The 17,527-nt window shown below is 56.5% G+C and overlaps 2 protein-coding genes across 4 annotated transcripts; both read left to right on the forward strand.

The window, feature by feature from the left end:
- The first annotated feature begins 150 nt into the window (after positions 1–150).
- On the forward strand, positions 151–6,861 carry SYT5 (synaptotagmin 5). 2 transcript variants are annotated; one of them, XM_043598303.1, is made up of 9 exons: positions 151–298; positions 1,344–1,467; positions 2,024–2,196; positions 3,758–3,877; positions 3,991–4,158; positions 4,514–4,681; positions 4,959–5,073; positions 5,343–5,476; positions 6,259–6,861. In XM_043598303.1, the coding sequence occupies exons 2-9, from the start codon at positions 1,389–1,391 to the stop codon at positions 6,457–6,459; spliced, it is 1,158 nt and encodes a 385-aa protein (XP_043454238.1). In that variant the 5' UTR covers positions 151–298; positions 1,344–1,388; the 3' UTR covers positions 6,460–6,861. The 2 variants fall into 2 exon arrangements, with proteins under 2 accessions (XP_043454238.1, XP_043454236.1); XM_043598301.1 differs by having other exon boundaries at positions 152–298; positions 4,956–5,073.
- Positions 6,862–10,805: 3,944 nt separating this feature from the next.
- DNAAF3 (dynein axonemal assembly factor 3) lies at positions 10,806–17,297 on the forward strand. 2 transcript variants are annotated; one of them, XM_043598304.1, is made up of 12 exons: positions 10,806–10,894; positions 11,007–11,095; positions 11,384–11,526; positions 11,702–11,795; positions 13,540–13,697; positions 13,970–14,152; positions 14,435–14,560; positions 14,667–14,789; positions 14,988–15,117; positions 15,901–16,012; positions 16,176–16,250; positions 16,335–17,297. In XM_043598304.1, the coding sequence occupies exons 2-12, from the start codon at positions 11,011–11,013 to the stop codon at positions 16,786–16,788; spliced, it is 1,683 nt and encodes a 560-aa protein (XP_043454239.1). In that variant the 5' UTR covers positions 10,806–10,894; positions 11,007–11,010; the 3' UTR covers positions 16,789–17,297. The 2 variants fall into 2 exon arrangements, with proteins under 2 accessions (XP_043454239.1, XP_043454240.1); XM_043598305.1 differs by lacking the exon at positions 11,384–11,526 and having other exon boundaries at positions 10,880–10,894.
- The last annotated feature ends 230 nt before the right edge of the window (positions 17,298–17,527 follow it).

Raw genomic sequence — 17,527 nt, forward strand, 5'->3', positions numbered from 1 at the left:
AAGCAGAAAATCCACTGGGACCAGGGTGAATATCCCTGGGCACCCTGGTGGCTCCTGGCTGGGGGCAGGACAAGGGGAGGGGACGGGCTCTCCATCTACCCGAGACCTAATACGCACGCGCGTGCGCACACACACACACACACACACACACACACACACAGCTCTGCCGCGCCCCCGCCCCACCGGGCTCAGTGATCAGCACCCAGGACAGCGCCACCCGCCCGCGTGCGGGGGCGGGGTCCGGGCGGGGCCAGCGCCTGGGCGTCTCCCGGGAGGGTCCGGTCCAGCCGCTGAGCAGGTAGGAGCCTCTGGGACCCCCTCCTTAAGGCCCCTGCTCATCCTCATCCCTAGAGAGACAGGGCATATGGCGTGGGGGGACACTAGGGAGGGCCCAACAGGAGTGGGAGGGCTGGAGGCTGAAACGGGGAGACTGCGATTTAGAGACAGGTGTGGAAACAAAGAGCAGAGGGGAGGGAGGAGCAGGCAGGGGGGAGGGTGGGAGACCCCGGGACACAGACCAGACCACAGGCCGAGGGCAAGAGAGACGCAGATAGGGGGGCAGCGAGGGGCCGGTGGGGGAATGGGCAGAAATCGGGAGTGGAGGGAGAGGTGTGGAGGCAGAGACGGTCATGAGGACAGGTGTGAACACAGAGCTCGGGATGCGCGGGAGAGACAGACAGGCCGAGAAGATGTGGGCCCCCAGCCCACCCCACCCCCGGCGGTGGCAGCAGGTAGCCCCCGGCAGGAGCGAGAGAGGCTCGCAGGGCCAGATGTGGAGGGAGGAGCCAGCCGTGGGCGCGGGGAGCGACGGCCGAGGCTGCCGTCTCCCCAAGCTCGCTCCGCCTGGGGTCCGGGGCTGGGGGTCCGGGGCTGGGGTCCTGACCGCGCGTAGAGCGAGCTGGCCGCGCCTGGATTCCGCATCTGAACGTCAGCCCCGCCTGTTGTCTCGGCAACAGCTCGTTGCCAGGGGCAACCAGCATTACTCCAGCCCCGCCCGAGCCGAGCCACCCGGTGCTCGGGACAACCCAGGTCTCCGGTTCCCACGCCCGCCTTCGCCCACTTCCGGTTCACGCCGGTGGAGTCTGGCACCGAAGGGGTAGAAGTCGGCGGGATTCCTCGGGGGCCTTGGAGGGCGGGGGCATCCCTTTGGGATGGAACTAGGTCCTCGAGCCCACGCCAGCGCCCGCCCTCCATCGCTGAGAGGCTGACACTACAACCCCCAGCATGCCTCGCGGCTGCTGGCCGATTCCTATGCCGCTGGTCGCCCAGGGTGCCGATGGGAGTTGGAGTTCTTCGTTGTTCGGAAGCGTCAATGAATGCACGGGGTGGGCGTGGGGGGCTAGGGCTCTTGGGTGCCTCCACAGAAAGGACCGTGAGACCCCGCCGCCATGTTCCCGGAGCCCCCAACCCCAGGGCCTCCAGCGCCCGACACGCCTCCGGACTCGAGTCGCATCGGCCAGGGCCCTGGTGAGCGAGACTCGGGGCCAGAGTGGAGGGAAAGCCCGGCTAGGATTCTCAGGGGCGGGATTCGGACGGGTGTCCTCCGTTGGCGGACTGGAAAATCCGGGTGGTATTGTAGTTGGAATTCTGGACTTCGAGTGAAACGGAAGAGGGACAGGTTTGCAAGAAAATAGAGAACCAGATCAGAAAGTGTGGAATGGAATGGGATCTCGGATTGTGGATTGGAAGGCCCACCTCTCCCTTCTTTCAAAGATAGGGAAACTGAAGCCAGGGAGGGGCATGGCTTCTAAATGCATTAGTGGGTCGAGCAGAAATTAGAAAGGGGGTGGAAGAGAAGGTGCAGTTAACAGGCAAGAAAATCTGGACGGTGTCAGCCTAGAATAAGGGCATCAAATCGCTTTATAGGTGAGATCAGTTGGAAGGAAAATACGGGAATAAAATGGAATGGAAATGGCTGGAGGGAAAACCTGGCCAGGATTAAGGCTTGTACATGTAACCCGGACTGAATCAGCCAGCTTGCTTCCTAGGGCCTCACTGAGTGTTGTCTCCATGCCCTCTGCAGTACCCCCCTGGGCCCTGGCCACAATCGTTCTGGTCTCAGCCCTGCTCGTCTTCAGCTGCTGTTTCTGCCTCTACCGGAAGCGTTGTCGGAGGCGGTCGGGCAAGAAGATTCAGGCCCAAGCCCAGGTCCACCTTCAGGAAGTGAAGGAGCTGGGACGGAGTTACATAGACAAGGTGTGGCCTGGCCCAGCCCCTCAGCCCTGCCTCTCCCTGCACCCCCAGCCTCAGTCCGTGCTCTCCCCCCCTCCTGTGCCCATCTTATTCACTCATGTCCCCTGTGTGTTTAGCCCTAACCGGGACGCTGGGGACCTGGAGATGGGCCGGGGCCGGTCACTGTTCATGAGAACCAGCCTGGTGGGGAAGTCAGACACTCACACAGACATTCACAATTCAGGGTGTTATGTGCCATATCAGGGGCAGCACAGAGCATACTGGAGTGCAGAAAAACCACCTGGTAACCCAGAGAGTCCAAGGAAGCTTCCCAGTAGAGGCATCTTCTGTGCTGAGACCCAAGGAACACACAGAGTTAGCCAAGAACAGAGAGAAGGAACAGCATGTGCTGAGGCCTGGAATCCAGATTCTGAGGCATATCTGAGAAACCACGAGTCATTTTTCACTCTGTGCTGGAGCATAGAGTGTAAATATACTGCACTCCAGAGTGAGTGTCTGAAGAGCTCAGTAGTATCCATGTCACAAGGGCAATTGGGAGCCATGGAAGATTTGTGAGCAGGCGAGGAACAGGGTCACGCGGGTGTTGGAATGACCCCTCCGGAACCCATGTGGAGGACACAGTTGAGGCAAAGAGGCCAGAGAGGAGGCTGGTGTGGCTGTCTCGAGAGAATGAAAGAAACATGAGTTGAAAGAGGTCCTTGGAGCGAAAATGAAAGGTAACAGGTGTGAGGGTCTGAGCATTAGGCCTCTGAGTGCAGAGTGAAATGATGCTCACCTGGGAGCCAGGCTGTCCTAGGTTTCCAACCGAGAGGAACCATTCCCCAGCTCTGTGACCTAGGGAAATTCACTGTCCTTCTGTGAGCCTCAAGTTTGTGGTCTGTAACTCGTGTTTCCCCTCCTCCCTTGTCAACAAATGGCTGTTATCTGTTATAATTATCACCCATGAAGCATGACCTTTAGAGTCCTGGGAGCCAGCCTCCACCCCTCAGTCCCTATCCCTTAAGCCAATGACGCCCAAAGACCATCTACATTAGAATCACCTCAGGTACTTGTGGAAACACAAGTTCTGGATCTTGCACCGGACCTGCTGAATCAGAACCTCTGAAGTCGGATTTCTCAGGAGAGTTCTGATTCACACTGAATTTTGAAAATTGATGGCTTAGGTTAAGAAGTCTTGTTCCAGTTCAGAATGGCCAGGACAGGCTAAATATACTGTTTCTCCTCCATGTTTTTCTGTGGCAACATCACTAGTCAACACGTCAAGTTGGACAGCAACCCCAATATTCCTTTAGCGTGTGAAGTAGAACCTTCTGCGTTCTTCTAGTCTAGGCACCACGCACTGCACGTGTCCCCAAGTCTGTTCTGCCCCATAGCAGACATCATGAATCACGCCTTTACTGTTCCCTGCCTCTGCCAGACATCACTAATCAAACACCGATTCCGCTTGCCCTGCAAGTGCTCAGGTGTAGCCTGAGGGTTCTGTGAGTCTCCCTTGGCTTCTGGGCGTGGAGGATCCCACTGTCAGGGGGAAGAGTTCACCTGCCCTTGCCCCCGGCTCCCTAAGGTGCAGCCGGAAGTGGAGGAGCTGGAGCCAGCACCGTCTGGGCCAGGGTCGCAGGTGGCAGAGAAGCACGAGCTAGGACGACTGCAGTACTCACTCGATTACGATTTCCAGAGTGGACAGGTGGGTGTGGGGGAGGGGCATGGCGTGGAGGGGAGGGCCCGAGGGTTCTAGCCCCTTCTCAGAGGAGGCGCCAAAAAGGAGGCTAAGACTAGAGCCTCCTCGTCACTTTTCAGCTGCTGGTGGGCATCCTGCAAGCAGAGGGCCTGGCAGCCTTGGACCTGGGCGGCTCCTCCGACCCCTATGTGCGTGTCTACCTGCTGCCAGACAAGCGGCGGCGGTATGAGACCAAGGTGCATCGGCAGACGCTCAACCCACACTTTGGGGAGAACTTTGCGTTCAAGGTGAGCTCCTGGCCTCCGTGCCCCCGGCTTGGCAACCTGCGCCCCACCCCCACCCCCGTACCTGGAATCCTGGGGACCGACCGCTTCAGCTCTTCCTGTTGGCAGCCACCAGCTCTGGAGACTGTGACACTGGACCCTGGGTTGCCCTTGTGGGGCACTGCTGACCCCTGGGCTGTGCCTTGGGTCCTTGGGCTGTCCCATTTGGGTTCCACAGACTTCCCCACACCGGTCCCCTTGAACCCTTGCTGCCCGCCCCCCCGCTGTGTTCTACCTGGATGTGCTGCGCCCCACTTCCTGTCTGTCTGACTTTCTACTCTCCACCCTGTGCTCTTTTCTCTGTGGCCTCCTCACCTAGGTCCCCTACGTGGAGCTGGGGGGCAGGGTACTGGTCATGGCGGTGTACGACTTCGACCGCTTCTCCCGCAACGATGCCATTGGGGAGGTGCGGATCCCCATGAGTTCCGTCGACTTGGGGCGGCCGGTGCTGGCCTGGCGAGAGCTGCAGGCAGCTCCTCGGGAGGAGGTGAGCAGGCGTGGCCACGCCCCCACGGCTGGGCCCGCCCACTGCGAGCCCGGGCCAATCAGATCACAGGCTTCTTGGACCTTCGGGGCTCTAGCCATTGCACCTGCCGCGAAGGGCTAGACCCGGGGGCTCTCCTGGTACAACCTCTCCAACTCCTTGGGTTGTGCCTCTGTGGTCTTAACTCCACTCTAAGGGGAGGGGGAGGGAAGAAAGGTCCGAGAGGGGACGGATGGGAAGCAGGGGCTCCGGCGATGGGTCCTCCTCTGTCTTTTAGCAGGAGAAACTAGGTGACATCTGCTTCTCCCTCCGCTATGTCCCTACGGCCGGGAAACTCACCGTCATCGTCCTGGAGGCTAAGAACCTGAAGAAGATGGACGTAGGGGGGCTCTCCGGTGTGTGGGAAGCAAGGAAATGATCTCGGTGGTGGCGCGGAGGCTCAGTAGCACAGGATCTGGCTGTTTTCTGGGTCCTGAGGGTCCCTTGGGGGAGGGGGAGGCCAAGACTGCATTGGAGGATATAAATTTGCTTTGGTCAGAGAAAGAGAGAGAGACAGAGAGGCGTGAGGGGTGCGCAGAGGGTGTGCTGTTCCGGACTCTCATGCCCCCTTAACGCGATCCCCTGGACTTGACGGTGGGGCTGTAAGACTCCTTTCTCTCCCCAGATCCATATGTCAAGGTCCACCTGCTTCAAGGCGGCAAAAAGGTGCGGAAGAAGAAAACGACCATCAAGAAGAACACTCTGAACCCCTATTACAATGAGGCCTTCAGTTTTGAGGTGCCCTGTGACCAGGTGCAGGTGAGCTCAGACTGCCCAAAGCCTCTGTCAGAACAGCCCTTCCCCCAGGGTCCCGGGCCATTAGAAACCCCTATTGCTAGGGGAAGGGAGACTCCTTAGCAACTTCCAGGTCCTGGGGGCCTGAGGTTGTGTTCCCAGTCTCAGTTTCCTCCTATGAGGGTCAGGGCGCCCCAACCCCAAACAAGACCAGGATGTCCCGCCCCCAAGCAAGACCAGGATGCCCCGCCCCCCCCAGTAAGTCCAGGATGCCCCGCCCCCAAGCAAGACCAGGATGCCCCGCCCCCAGGAGGACCAGGATGCTCCACCCCCCAAGCAAGACCAGGATGCCCCGCCCCCCAACTAAGTCCAGGATGCCCCGCCCCCAAGCAACAGGATGCCCCGCCCCCTCAGGAGTAATGGGTACTAAGAAAGAGATATCCCCACAGCACTCTTTAGCAGGACCCAGGCCTGGCCACTGCACGCATTTAAGAGCCCTCCAGGTCTGTCCCCCTTAGGAGGCTGTTCCCTGAGGAGGTACTTAGGATTTATCTCCTTTGAAAGCTGATTCCAGAGGAAGAAAGCATCCAGACCATCACTCGAACAGAGGCTGTCCACCCCCTCACCTCCCACCACATCCCCCGTCTGAGTCCCCTGAGAGGTCTTAGCCCAGGGCGCTAACAAGTCCCCCCGGAACTCTGGTTGCTAGGGAGAGGGGTCTCCTGAGCAATGGTACCCCAGGTCCGCCCCGCCAAGCCTCCTTCCTGAACTCTCCTCTCTCTTCCCCTTGCCCTTCCTGTGTGCAGAAGGTCCAGGTGGAGCTGACCGTGCTGGACTATGACAAGCTGGGCAAGAACGAGGCCATCGGGAGGGTGGCGGTAGGGGCGGCGGCAGGGGGAGCCGGCCTGCGGCACTGGGCGGACATGCTGGCCAGCCCCCGGCGGCCCATTGCCCAGTGGCACTCCCTGCGGCCCCCCGACCGAGCGAGGCCGCTGCCTGCACCCTGATCCCCAACTCCAGCCCCTTGCCAAGCCCGGACTCGGCCCCTGACCTCAGACTCCTGGCCAAAGCCAGGCCCGGGCCTGCCTTTAAGCCTTCTCTGGCCGCTCACCACCGCCACTCCGCCCAACCTGACACAGTCCTGCCGTCCCATCCCCCATCATACCAGTCGTGGTAATTGCCAACTCTCCCACCAAGCACATACCCAGAAGCCCCAGGGACCCCTGGGGGAGGGGAGCCATCTGGTCTCCCCCACCCCCAGGGTCCCACGCTCTGCTTTGACAATCAGTGACCCAGCCTACTACCCCCTTCGCTCCCAAGTGCCCCTCTTCCTGCACAGGATCACCCGCTCCTGTCCCTAGTCGGATTCCTGCACTGCTCCAGGACCAAATAAATACTCAGCAACTTTGGTGGCTTGACCTGATGCTCACCGATGGGGGCCGGGCAGGGGCAGGGCTGGCAAGAAGGTGGGATCGCACAAGGGCAAGGATAGGGCTGCCCATCCTGGAAACACACTGAGGGAAACGGGCCCACCCACCCACCATCCACCACTTACCCCTCCAAGCCTCAATTTCCTCACCTGAAAAAATTGTGGTAATGACAACACCTACTTTATGCTCGTTGTGAGGAGTCCATGAATCACTTACTTGCTCATGAATTTAATCCGCTCCCTCACCCATGACTTAGATAGATTTCCATGCCCATATTTCCCTCCCTTCCTTTTCTTCTTCCACCGTTTATCCATTCTATTTTTCATGATGTCTTCCGTGTGGCAGCTTCTGTTGGACGCTGGGAACCCCGAGTTGATGCAAATCCAGACTTTACCTCCAAACGACTTACTCTCATCAAGGAAACAAAGTAGAGACGCAGAGTCTGGGAATGAAGTTCCCAGCGACGGGCAGAAAGGACAGAGTTACACAAGCCAATGCCTCCAACTACACCCCTGTCTTCCTTCAACAAAGTCTGCCTCCTGATCTGTGTCTAGGAAAGATGATCGTTACATTGGCTTCTCCTTCCTCTTATCCTGGACAGGATTTCAGGTGGCAGACAGAGGTCCATGCAATTTGGTAAGAAAGCTCTCTCTCTCTTTCTCTCTCTCTTTAATGTTTATTTATGTTTGAGAGAGGCAGAGACAGAGTTCGAGCAGTTGGGGGGGGGGGGAGCAGACGGAGAGGGAGACACAGAATCCAAAGCAGGCTCCAGGCTCTGAGCTGTCGGCACAGAGACCGACGTGGGGCTCGAACCCACGAACCCCAAGATCATGACCTGAGCCAAAGTTGGATGTTCAACCAACTGAGCCACCCAGGTGTCCTGGTAAGAAAGCTCTCTGACCAGCAGGTTAAGTGGAGAATGAGGCAAAAGATTCCCCCATATACTAAAGAAAAGGCAGAGTACTAACTTGCACTGAGCTTCCTGATAGCCAATGGGAAAAGGGAAATCTGATGTTACACAGGTTGTGATGTCCATGCGATTTAACAAATTTCTCCTTTTTTCTTTTTTTAAATGTTTTAATTTATTTTTGAGAGAGAGAGAGAGAACATGAGTGGGGGAGAGGCAGAGAGAGAGGGAGACACAGAATCCAAAGCAGGCTCCAGGCTCTGAGCTGTCAGTACAGAGCCCGACATGGGGCTCGAAATCACAAGCTGTGAGATCATGAACTGAGCCAAAGTCAGACGCCTAACTGACTGAGCCACCCAGATGCCCCGTTAAGCGATTTAACAAATTTCTTTTAAAAATGCAATAATTTCGTATGTGTGAGTGAGTTAGGGGACATCTTAATGAAAACAGCATTATGCATTACTATTATCATTATTACTGCTACTGCCGGTAACAATAATCCTCACAGCCATCACGTGAAATGGACGTGATTATTATTCCCAGTCGACAAATAAGGAAACTGGGCTTCAGAGAAGTAGTATGACCTCTGAGGATCATACAGCCAGAAAGTCTGTCTCTAAGTCCTGGGATCGAATCTGCTCTGAGTTAGAGTCCCTGGTTCCACGTCTCAACAAGAAAGCCGACAAATGAGAAGAACAAAATCATTACAAATGGTGATCCGTGTGGGCAGTGAGCTAGTGAGGGCCGAGATGATTTAGAAAGGGCAGTCAGGGACAGCTTTCCTGAAGAGGTAATGTTTGGGCTGTGTTGTGAACGACAAGAAGGAATGAGGCTCGCAAAGATGAGGGGGACGTATAATGGAATACTATTCAGTCATAAGAAGGAGTTTTTGTGCTGATTCATGCTACAGCTTAATGCACCTTGAGAGCGTGATTGTAAGTGAAAGAAGTCAGACACAAAAGGCCACTTGGTGTATGATTCCATCTGTGTAAAATATCCAGAAGAGGCAAATCCAAAGGGGGGGGGGGAGTAGATTCGTGGTTTGCAGGGACTAGGGAGATGGAGAAATGGGGAGAGACTGGTTAATGAGCACAGGGTGATGAGAAAGTTCTGGAGCTGGATAGTGGTGATGGTTGCACAGTATTGTGAATATCCTAAGTGTCATTCAACTTTATGTTGGGTGTACTTTACCACAATAAAATAAAGATGAAGGGGAAGAGAATCCCAGGCAGAAGGAACCCTAAGTTGCAAAGGCCCTGGGGCAAGAGCAGGCTTGGTATGTTCTCAAAAGAGCCAGGAGGCCAGTGAGTCCTGCAGGGACTGCTGAGACCCAGCTTCACTCCCCAGTGCCCAGAACTGTCCTTGGATGGCGGGTGGACCCCCTTCAATCCCTGACACCACAGCCAGCTGCATGTTACCGTTCCCAATTTACAGAGCAGAAAACTGAGGCACAGAAAGGGTGACTGACTTACCTCAGGTCGTGGAGCTGGAGAGCCAGGCTCCTTGGGTGTTGCACACCGTGCTGGGTGCTGGGGCTGGTCTGGAGTCCTGCCCTTGTGAAACTCAAAGGCAGGTTAACTCACCTGGTCGAGGTCTCTCAGCCAGCAGGTGATGGCAAGATGTAAAGCCAGGCATGTCTGACACCCAAAGCCATATTCTCCAGCATCCTACCATTGGGTTCCCTGAATATAAAGTACTGGGAGTCACAGGGTATAGACTGCTGTGGCCATTCTGCTGGAAAGGGAAGGCAAGAGAGAACTCAGAGAAAGATCCCCTGCTGGAGTTGGACATTTTGGGGGTCGGGGAGGAGGGAATTGGTGTAGCAGAGGGAAATACGCAAAGGATTCAGACGTGGAGGCCAGAGGAGACTTGGTGTGCCTCCCACGGTGTGCTGTTACCAACTTTATGAAGCCCTGCTGTGTAGTCTGCCTATTTCCATGGTGTAAATACTCCCAGCATGGCTGATTTCAAGCCACCGATGTGAAGTCACTGAATACAAAGCCGAGAAGAGAGGCCTATTAGCATGCCATCATGCAGTAATATAGTATTTCCCAGGGTCAGGATGAAGGTTCCCAAATCTAAGACGAAGCCGACAAAACAAAATCATCAGCAATCAAGATAAATAGCATTTTAATACAATATTTTTGAAAGATTAAAATTGATCCAAAAAGAAATCCACGATGGGTAAAATATAAAATTCTTATTTGTTTTCAGAAAGTTTTTAATGTTTATTTGAGAGAGAGAGAGAGAGAGAGCATGAGCCAGGGAGGGGAGAGAGAGAAGGGGACAGAGGATCTGAAGCAGTCTCTGTGCCAACAGCCAGATGTGGGGCTTGAATTCACAAACTGTGAGATCACGACCTGAGCTGAAGTCAGATGCTTAACCCACTGATCCACCCAGGGGCCCCTGTATTACCTTTATTGTAACGTAATGCATTTTTTAAAAAAAATTTTTTAATGTTTATTTATTTTTGAGACAGAGAGAGACAGAGCATGAGTGGGGGAGGGTCAGAGAGAGAGGGAGACACAGAATCCGAAACAGGCTCCAGGATCTGAGCTGTCAGCACAGAGCCCAATGCGGGGCTTGAACTCACAGACCATGAGATCATGACCTGAGCTGAAGTCGGACGCTTAACCGACTGAACCACCCAGACGCCCCTAGGCCGCCTCACTTTAATTCGAATTAATCAAGATTCTATTCCTGTTCTGTGTCAATTTGAATGTGCCTAGGCCTCCCCCATCCCAGATATGTGGATCGCCCCAGGCCCCGCCCCCGCCTCTCCTGGCCCCGCCCCCGCCTCTCCTGCCCCGCCCCAGCCTGTCTTGGCCCCGCCCCTTCTCCTCCAGCGCCGTCGTCATGACAACCGCGTCCATACGCCTTCCGCTCCTGCAAGCGCTCCCATTGGCCAAAAGTTCGCAGCGGGCCGGTCCCGCTCACTCTCATTGGTCAGTTGATCGCGCCGGTGCCAACCCGCGTACTCTCATTGGGTGATTGGTCGAAAAGGAAGGGGGCGAGAGGTAGTTGTGTGTAGTGGGTGCAGAACTGCAGCCGCGCAGCACCGAGCAGGGAGGGAGGGGGCGACCCGGAGTCTTTGAAAGGATAGAGGTGAGGGGATGTCACATGGAGGAGAGGGACGAGAAATGAGGGGCGGTGACAGGGGAATGGGTGGGTGAGGCAGAGACGATGTTTGGGGACTCCCAGGATGTCTGTCCTGCAGGGCGATGACCACACCGGCAGGCTCTGGCACAGGCTTCGGCTCCGTGTCCTGGTGGGGCTTGTCCCCAGCGCTGGACCTGCAGGCTGAGAGTGAGCCCCCCCCCCCCCCCCCGGACCACATCTGACCCGGCGGCTGCCTTCCCAGCCCGGCAGGCGGCGCGCAAACGTTCTCTGAGGCTCCAACGGCGGCGCCGCCCTTCACTGGGCGTCCCAAACGGCCTTTGAGGACTACGATTCCCAGAATGCTTAGAGGCACAGCTCCCTCGGGAACCTAGGCCAGGCGTGCGAGTCCTGCTGGGAGTTGTAGTCCATCGTTCTGGGGCGGCTGCAGGGGGAGGCTCTCCAGGTCTCCAACCCGAGCCTGTGTCATCTTACTAGGTCCTCCTGTGGACCCAGATTTGCGGGAGGATACAGAGCACACGACCCCCGAGCTAGATGTACTGCTGGTGGGATCCGTGGATGGGCGGCACCTGCTTCGGACTCTGGCCCGGGCAGCTCTCTGGCCTCGCAGGAGGTTACATGTGAGCCGGGATTGTGGGGTGGGTGGCGAGAGGAGAATGAAGGTGAGTGCCCAGACTCCTGTGTTTGAAGGAAGCCAGTGTACAGGATGTCTGGGTCCTGTGGAGGGACGAGGATGGCGGCTCCCACTCCTGGGTATCCTAGGAGGCAGGGAATCATTTCATCCTGTCTTTCCAGTTCTATGTGCTTGAGAATAATCTGGAAGCTGTAGCCCGACACATGCTGATCTTCAGCCTAGCCTTGGAGGAACCTGAGAAGATGGGGCTGCAAGGTCAGTTACAAGGACCCAGACATTCTGGCCCCCAGCGGCTCTTCCCCACCCCGCAGGGATTCTGGCATTTCAATGGTGCAATTACACCTCTGGGTCACAGTTGCCTGTTCCATTACTCGCTCATTCTTTGATAGTCTCAGAGCCTCAGCTTTACCCACCTGTACAATGGGGCTAAATATACCACCTCCTAGAGCCATTGAAAGCATTCCGGGAGAAAATCCACCTAAACTCTCTGTATGGTGCATGACACAGGATAACCATTGAAACCCTCCTACCACAGGAGAAGTCCAAAAAAGATCAAAGGACTTCTTAAGAGGTAGTGAGTCTCCCAGATGTGGGGAAGGTTTGGCTGAGCTCAGCCAGAGCCTCCCATGGGCCTGAGTCTTCTCAGTTAGAGACATGAATCCCAGAGAGTCTGCCTGGAGGAGGCAGCCTTGGAAGTGAGATTGAAGGGGGGAGGAGGATTTGGGTGGGGAGGCAGAAAGGATAATTTCTCAGTAACAATGACTTCGACTTCGGCTTAGTGCCTAGAGCAAAGTCTGGACTGAGACAGTCTGTTCAAATCCCAGCTCCAGGGGCACCTGGGTGGCTCAGTCGGTTAAGTGTCCAAGTTCGGCTCAGATCATGATCTCACAGTCCGTGGGTTCAAGCCCCGCATCTGGCTCTGTGCTGACACCTCAGAGCCTGGAGCCTGCTTTGGATTCCATGTCTCCCTCTCTCTCTGCCCCTCCCCTGCTCACACTCTGCCTCTCCCTCTAAAAAATAAACATAGAAAAAAATTATTAAAAAAAAAAATCCCAGCTCTATTTCCTGAGTGGCCTGGGGCTAGTCTCTGCCCCTCTCTGGGCCTCAGTTTCTACACTGATGCAATGAGGATCCTAGAAATTCTTTCCGCATAGAATTCTTGTGAGGATTTTAAAAAAAATGTATATCTCCTGGTTTGTCATATAGACTTTGTTGTCATACTTATGGATGGTACTTGTCGCTAACAGCCCAGAGCCTTCAGAATACAGTGCACACATTTCACAATGCACCTTGTAGAAGGTTCTGAAACTAGAACTAATCTAATCTAACTTAAGGTATATAGTTTTCTATTATAAGATTCTTAAACAACTCATATATTGATACAGATGCATTGATACGGATGTGTATGTGTGTCCAACTAAAGGCATACAGTTCTCTTATAAGATTCCTCACTAGGGGCGCCTGGGTGGCTGAGTCGGTTAAGCCTCTGACTCTTGATTTTGGCTCAGGTCAGGACCTCCTGGTTGTGAGATGGAACCCTGTGTCGGGCTCTGTGCCGGCTGTGAATCCTGCTTAAGATTCTCTCTTCCTCTGCCCCTCCCACTCTCGCTCTCTCAAAAATAAACAAATAAAAACCTTAAAAGAAAAAGATTCCTACTAAAATGGAACAATTTGACGCTATGGTATTTTAACATGCATAAATCTCCATTTCCATCTCTCTCTATAACCTTTTCTTCTTTAAGGGGAGGAAAATTTAAACATGAAATTCAGGACTGGGCTCACCTGGAGGGCGGGGAAGACTAGGAGGCCCAGATTAGGTCTAAGTAATTCTTCCCGTTTGAGGGATGGATGGGGGGGGGGGGTCTGCCAGTGTCCCTTAGGCATGTGTGACTATAAAATAATGAGATTGCCCTACAGAAGGTATGCGTCACCCACAGGGGTCTCATTTCTGGGTTCACTCCTCTGCTGTCCCCGCTAATCCAGCCCCACCTTTCCCCAGAGAGGAGCGAGACCTTCCTGGAGGTGTGGGGGAACGCGTTGCTGCGCCCCCAGGTGGCTGCCTTCGTGCGCGCGCAGGCCGACCGCCTGGCGCGCCTGGTCCCGGAGCCCCACCGCCTGGCGGAGCAGCTGCCCTGGCTCAGCCTGAGCGCCCTCAAGGTGGCGTCACCGCCCAGGATCCGGACGGCCACGGGAACAATGCACTTGGGCGATCCAAAGGGGTTTTCGTAAATGGAGGTCGAACCCCAGCTCCCCGGCGCCCACTGTGGGATGTGCGCTAGGGGGGTACTCTCAGAACTTCGGTTTCTTCGTCTGAGAAATGGGAGACTCGTTCCCACGCCCCGGGATGGCAGGGAGGGTAAAGCGGAAGGAAGCGCTCTCGCTGCAGCCGCCTCTCCGTCGCTCTCTCCCCACGCGTGCTGGCCGTGCAGTTCCGCGAGCGCGACGCGCTGGAGGCTGTGTTCCGCTTCTGGGCCGGCGGGGAGAAGGGTCCTGAGGTCTTCCCCATGAGCCGCCTCTGGGACTCCAGGCTGCGTCACTACCTGGGCTCCCGTTACGACGCCCGGCGCGGTGTCAGCGACTGGGATTTGCACATGAAGCTGCACGACCGCGGGGTCAGGGGCCTGGGAGGAGGGGCTGGGGGCCTGGACTTCTGGGTCTGAGGGAGAAGGGGCTGATTCCCGGGTCCGGGGGAGGAAGGGCTGGGGGCCTGATTCCTGGGTCTGAGGGAGGAGGGGCTGAGGGGCCGGACTCCTGGGTCCGAGGGAGGAGGGACTGGCAGTCTGGTCTCTGAGGGAGGAGGGTCTGGGGGCCTGGACTCCTGGGTCCGAGGGAGGACGCTGGGGAGCCATATGCCAGATTTATTTAGGCTTCTGTTCATTCCTCTCCCTACCCAGGCCCGAGTCATCCACACTCGTGAGTTCCGGCGTTGGAGGGACACAGGCGTCGCCTTTGAACTCAGAGACTCCAGCGCCTACCACGTGCCCAACCGGACCCTTGCGTCCGGCCGCCTCCTGAGCCATGTGAGTGTCTACCTCCCTGCCCTGGCCGATCCTTCTTTTCGGGGACATAGGAACCGGGGTCTTGGACGTTGACCCTACCTGCCTCTTCGCTCCTTGCTTTCTCAAGCACGGGGAGCGTGTCGCAGCGCGCGGGTACTGGGGGGACATTGCCACGGGACCATTCGTGGCCTTTGGCATCGAAGCGGACGATGAGAGCCTCCTGCGGACCAGCAACGGACAGCCAGTCAAGGTGGGCGCCTGGAGGTGCTGGGTTCTGGGAGAGGGTTTTCGAGGCCCCCCTCCTCCCCCATACTTTCTCAGCCCAGTCTGGAAATCCAAACTAACCCGCATCCCATCCGTCACCGCATGCTTGCGCTGGGCGTTGGGGGAGGGGTGCTGTACTCTAGGCCCTGCCAGGTCACCCTGGCCGCGCCCCTTCTCTCCCCAGACCGCGAGTGAGATCACCCAGCACAACGTGACGGAGCTGTTCCGAGAGGTGGCCGGCTGGGGGCGCCCGACAGCCAACCACGGAACCCCTGAGCAGGTGCACGGCGAGGGCCCTGGAAGCCCGGAGCGCGGTAAGCGTGCCAGTCAGCTCACCCTCTTGAAATGCGAGTTTCACATCATCCTCCGGGGAGGAGTGGGACCCGGACCCCCATCCTGGGCTTCGGGTTCCAGGGATTTCGAGCCCAGAGTGTGTACTGATACGGCCTCCAGTGCCTGGACAAATGGTCTCTTGTACCTGTGGTTGTCGATTTTTCTCTCTTCTCTTTGTATTTCTCTCCCTTTCCTAAATCCTAACACCATTATTGTCATTCAGATAGAATTATTTTCTTTAAATATAATTTATTGTCGATTTGACTTCCATACAATACCCAGTGCTCATCCCAACAAGTGCCCTCCTCAATGCCCATCACCCACTTTCCCCTCTCCCCCTCCCCCCATCAACCCTCAGTTTGTTCTCTGCATTTAAGAGTCTCTTATGGTTTGCGCATTCTGATAGAATTCTAATCCTACCTGCAGAAGACTAAGAGACGAGAACATTCTAACAAGGTGCTGTGTCCCAGCTCACTTTTGGAGAGACCCCGCCCCCCCTCCCCCACACCTCAATTCCGGTCTGCCTCCTTGTAACCATCCCCCAACCTGGTTCTTCCTGGATGTCCTGTGGCACCAGGAAGGGCCACCCACTCTTGCCCTCTTTTGAGTCTCAGTTGCCTAGTCTGTAAGATGGGTCTCTCTATCTGCCGGGCTGACTTTCCCAGAATTTTCCAGGAACCCACTTGTGAGGAAGGGCTTCAAGACAAGCAAACAGTGTTATCTCCAAGCTTTGTCTGTTGTCTAACTCTGCGAGTCTTCCCCAGCTGCCCCTTCCCCGGAATTCACCGTTCACTTCCTGCCTCTCGGCTCTGCCCAAACCCTTCACCACAAGAGCTGCTACGAGGGACGGTTCCAGCTTCTCTACGTGGCCTGTGGGTAAGAGGGAGGTTCCCGGACTTCTCTCCCCCAACATCTCCTCCCTTAGGCCCAGGAATCTTGGCCCCCAGACCGTCCTCAATCAGTGGGCGGATCCCCCAGCCCCACTCTTCCCTCGGGACCTGCAAGTCTGAGCCTCAGTCCTCCCCTTTTCTCTGCCCAGGATGGTGCATCTTCTCAGCCCCGACCTCGGGGCTTGCGTGGCTCCCGGAGGACACCTGATCGTGGAATTAGCCCGGTGAGCCGGCAGAGGACAGGGCAGGGAACGTCCAGGCTGACGGCCGTCAGCCAGGACCCCTAACACACCACTTCCTGGTTGCAGGTACCTGGTAGACCTGCGGCAAGAGCAGCTGCAGGGGTTTTCCGCCCGGGTCGGGGAGCTAGCTCAGGCGGCTGGATTCACCCCGCAGAACCAGGACAGGCCCTCTGAGACCTTCGCACGCTTCTGCAAGTCCGGGGACTCTGCTTGCCTCCGCAGCCACGCCGCTGTGCAATCCACGACTCCGCCCCCTGGCGCCCTGGTCCCGCCCTCTGTACAATCCGCGACTCCGCCCCCTGACGCCCTGGTCCCGCCCCTTGAGGCAAGGAACCCGCCCCCGGAGGGCCTGACCCAGCCTTCGGAAGGCAAGACCCCACCCTCTGAGCGCCTCAAACTACCCTCAGAGTCTCGGGCTTCACTCTCAGAGGTTCAGGCTCCGCCCACAGGGAGTCAGACCCCAAAACCAGAGAGTCTGCCCCGACTGCCAGATACCCAGCCCCCCATCTCTGACCTCTAGTCAGGTCCTGGAAGTAGAGCCCGCCTGTAGGATACTCAGTTACACTCTCAACATTCTCAATCAGCTTCAGAGGTGTTGCTAGAATTTCAGATTACATTCCTGGAATGCTATAGTCTGTTCTTAGAATTCTAGATGGTTCTCTCAGAGTTCTCCATTTCATTCCTGAGCCTCTACACACAGCCTGGCGATCTGGCCCTGAGGCTCAGGCCCTCTGTGTGGTCCCCTTGTCGCCAGAGGTCCTGTTTTAACTGGGGTTTGGGGTGGTCTGCTCTCCAGGGCTAGTCAGCACCCACGTGGTCCAAGTAAAGAGAGCGGGGTCCTCTTCTCCGTGTGCCCGTGTAGCTTTCCTGTCCTCAGTCTTGTCTCCAGGGCTGGGGAAGGGGAGGGCCTAGGGTGGTCAAGAGAGGAGACCTTGTTCCAAGTAAACTAGAAGTGGGTTTCTCTGTGCTGTTGCCTGTGAGAGTCTGGGCCACACCTGGATCCTGAAATAAATCAAAATTTATTGAGTGGCTAAGAGGTTTGGGGCAGTGAAACTGACCATAGTTCTCATGGAGACTGCACTTTAGCGTGGAGGTGGAGCCCAGACTCCTGGGTCTGAGGAAGGAAGGGGCTGGGGGCCTGGACTCCTGGGTCTGAGGGAGGAGGGGATGGGGGCCTGGACTCCTGGGTCTGAGGGAGGAGGGGATGGGGGCCTGGACTCCCGGGTGTGAGGGAGGAGGGGACTGGGGGCCTGGACTCC

This window comes from Prionailurus bengalensis, chromosome E2, assembly GCF_016509475.1.
Source record: "Prionailurus bengalensis isolate Pbe53 chromosome E2, Fcat_Pben_1.1_paternal_pri, whole genome shotgun sequence".
In the NCBI taxonomy this organism is placed as follows: domain Eukaryota; kingdom Metazoa; phylum Chordata; class Mammalia; order Carnivora; family Felidae; genus Prionailurus; species Prionailurus bengalensis.

Excerpts from the sequence above, each read along its gene's own strand:
- DNAAF3 (XM_043598304.1), top strand. The coding sequence starts at position 11,011 with ATGACCACACCGGCAGGCTCTGGCACAGGCTTCGGCTCCGTGTCCTGG. Across the intron at positions 14,153-14,434 it reads TGAAGCTGCACGACCGCGGG|GCCCGAGTCATCCACACTCG; the intron begins GTCAGGGGCCTG and ends CTCCCTACCCAG. Across the intron at positions 14,790-14,987 it reads GCAACGGACAGCCAGTCAAG|ACCGCGAGTGAGATCACCCA; the intron begins GTGGGCGCCTGG and ends TTCTCTCCCCAG.
- SYT5 (XM_043598301.1), top strand. The coding sequence starts at position 1,389 with ATGTTCCCGGAGCCCCCAACCCCAGGGCCTCCAGCGCCCGACACGCCT. Across the intron at positions 1,468-2,023 it reads TCGCATCGGCCAGGGCCCTG|TACCCCCCTGGGCCCTGGCC; the intron begins GTGAGCGAGACT and ends TGCCCTCTGCAG. Across the intron at positions 2,197-3,757 it reads GACGGAGTTACATAGACAAG|GTGCAGCCGGAAGTGGAGGA; the intron begins GTGTGGCCTGGC and ends CGGCTCCCTAAG.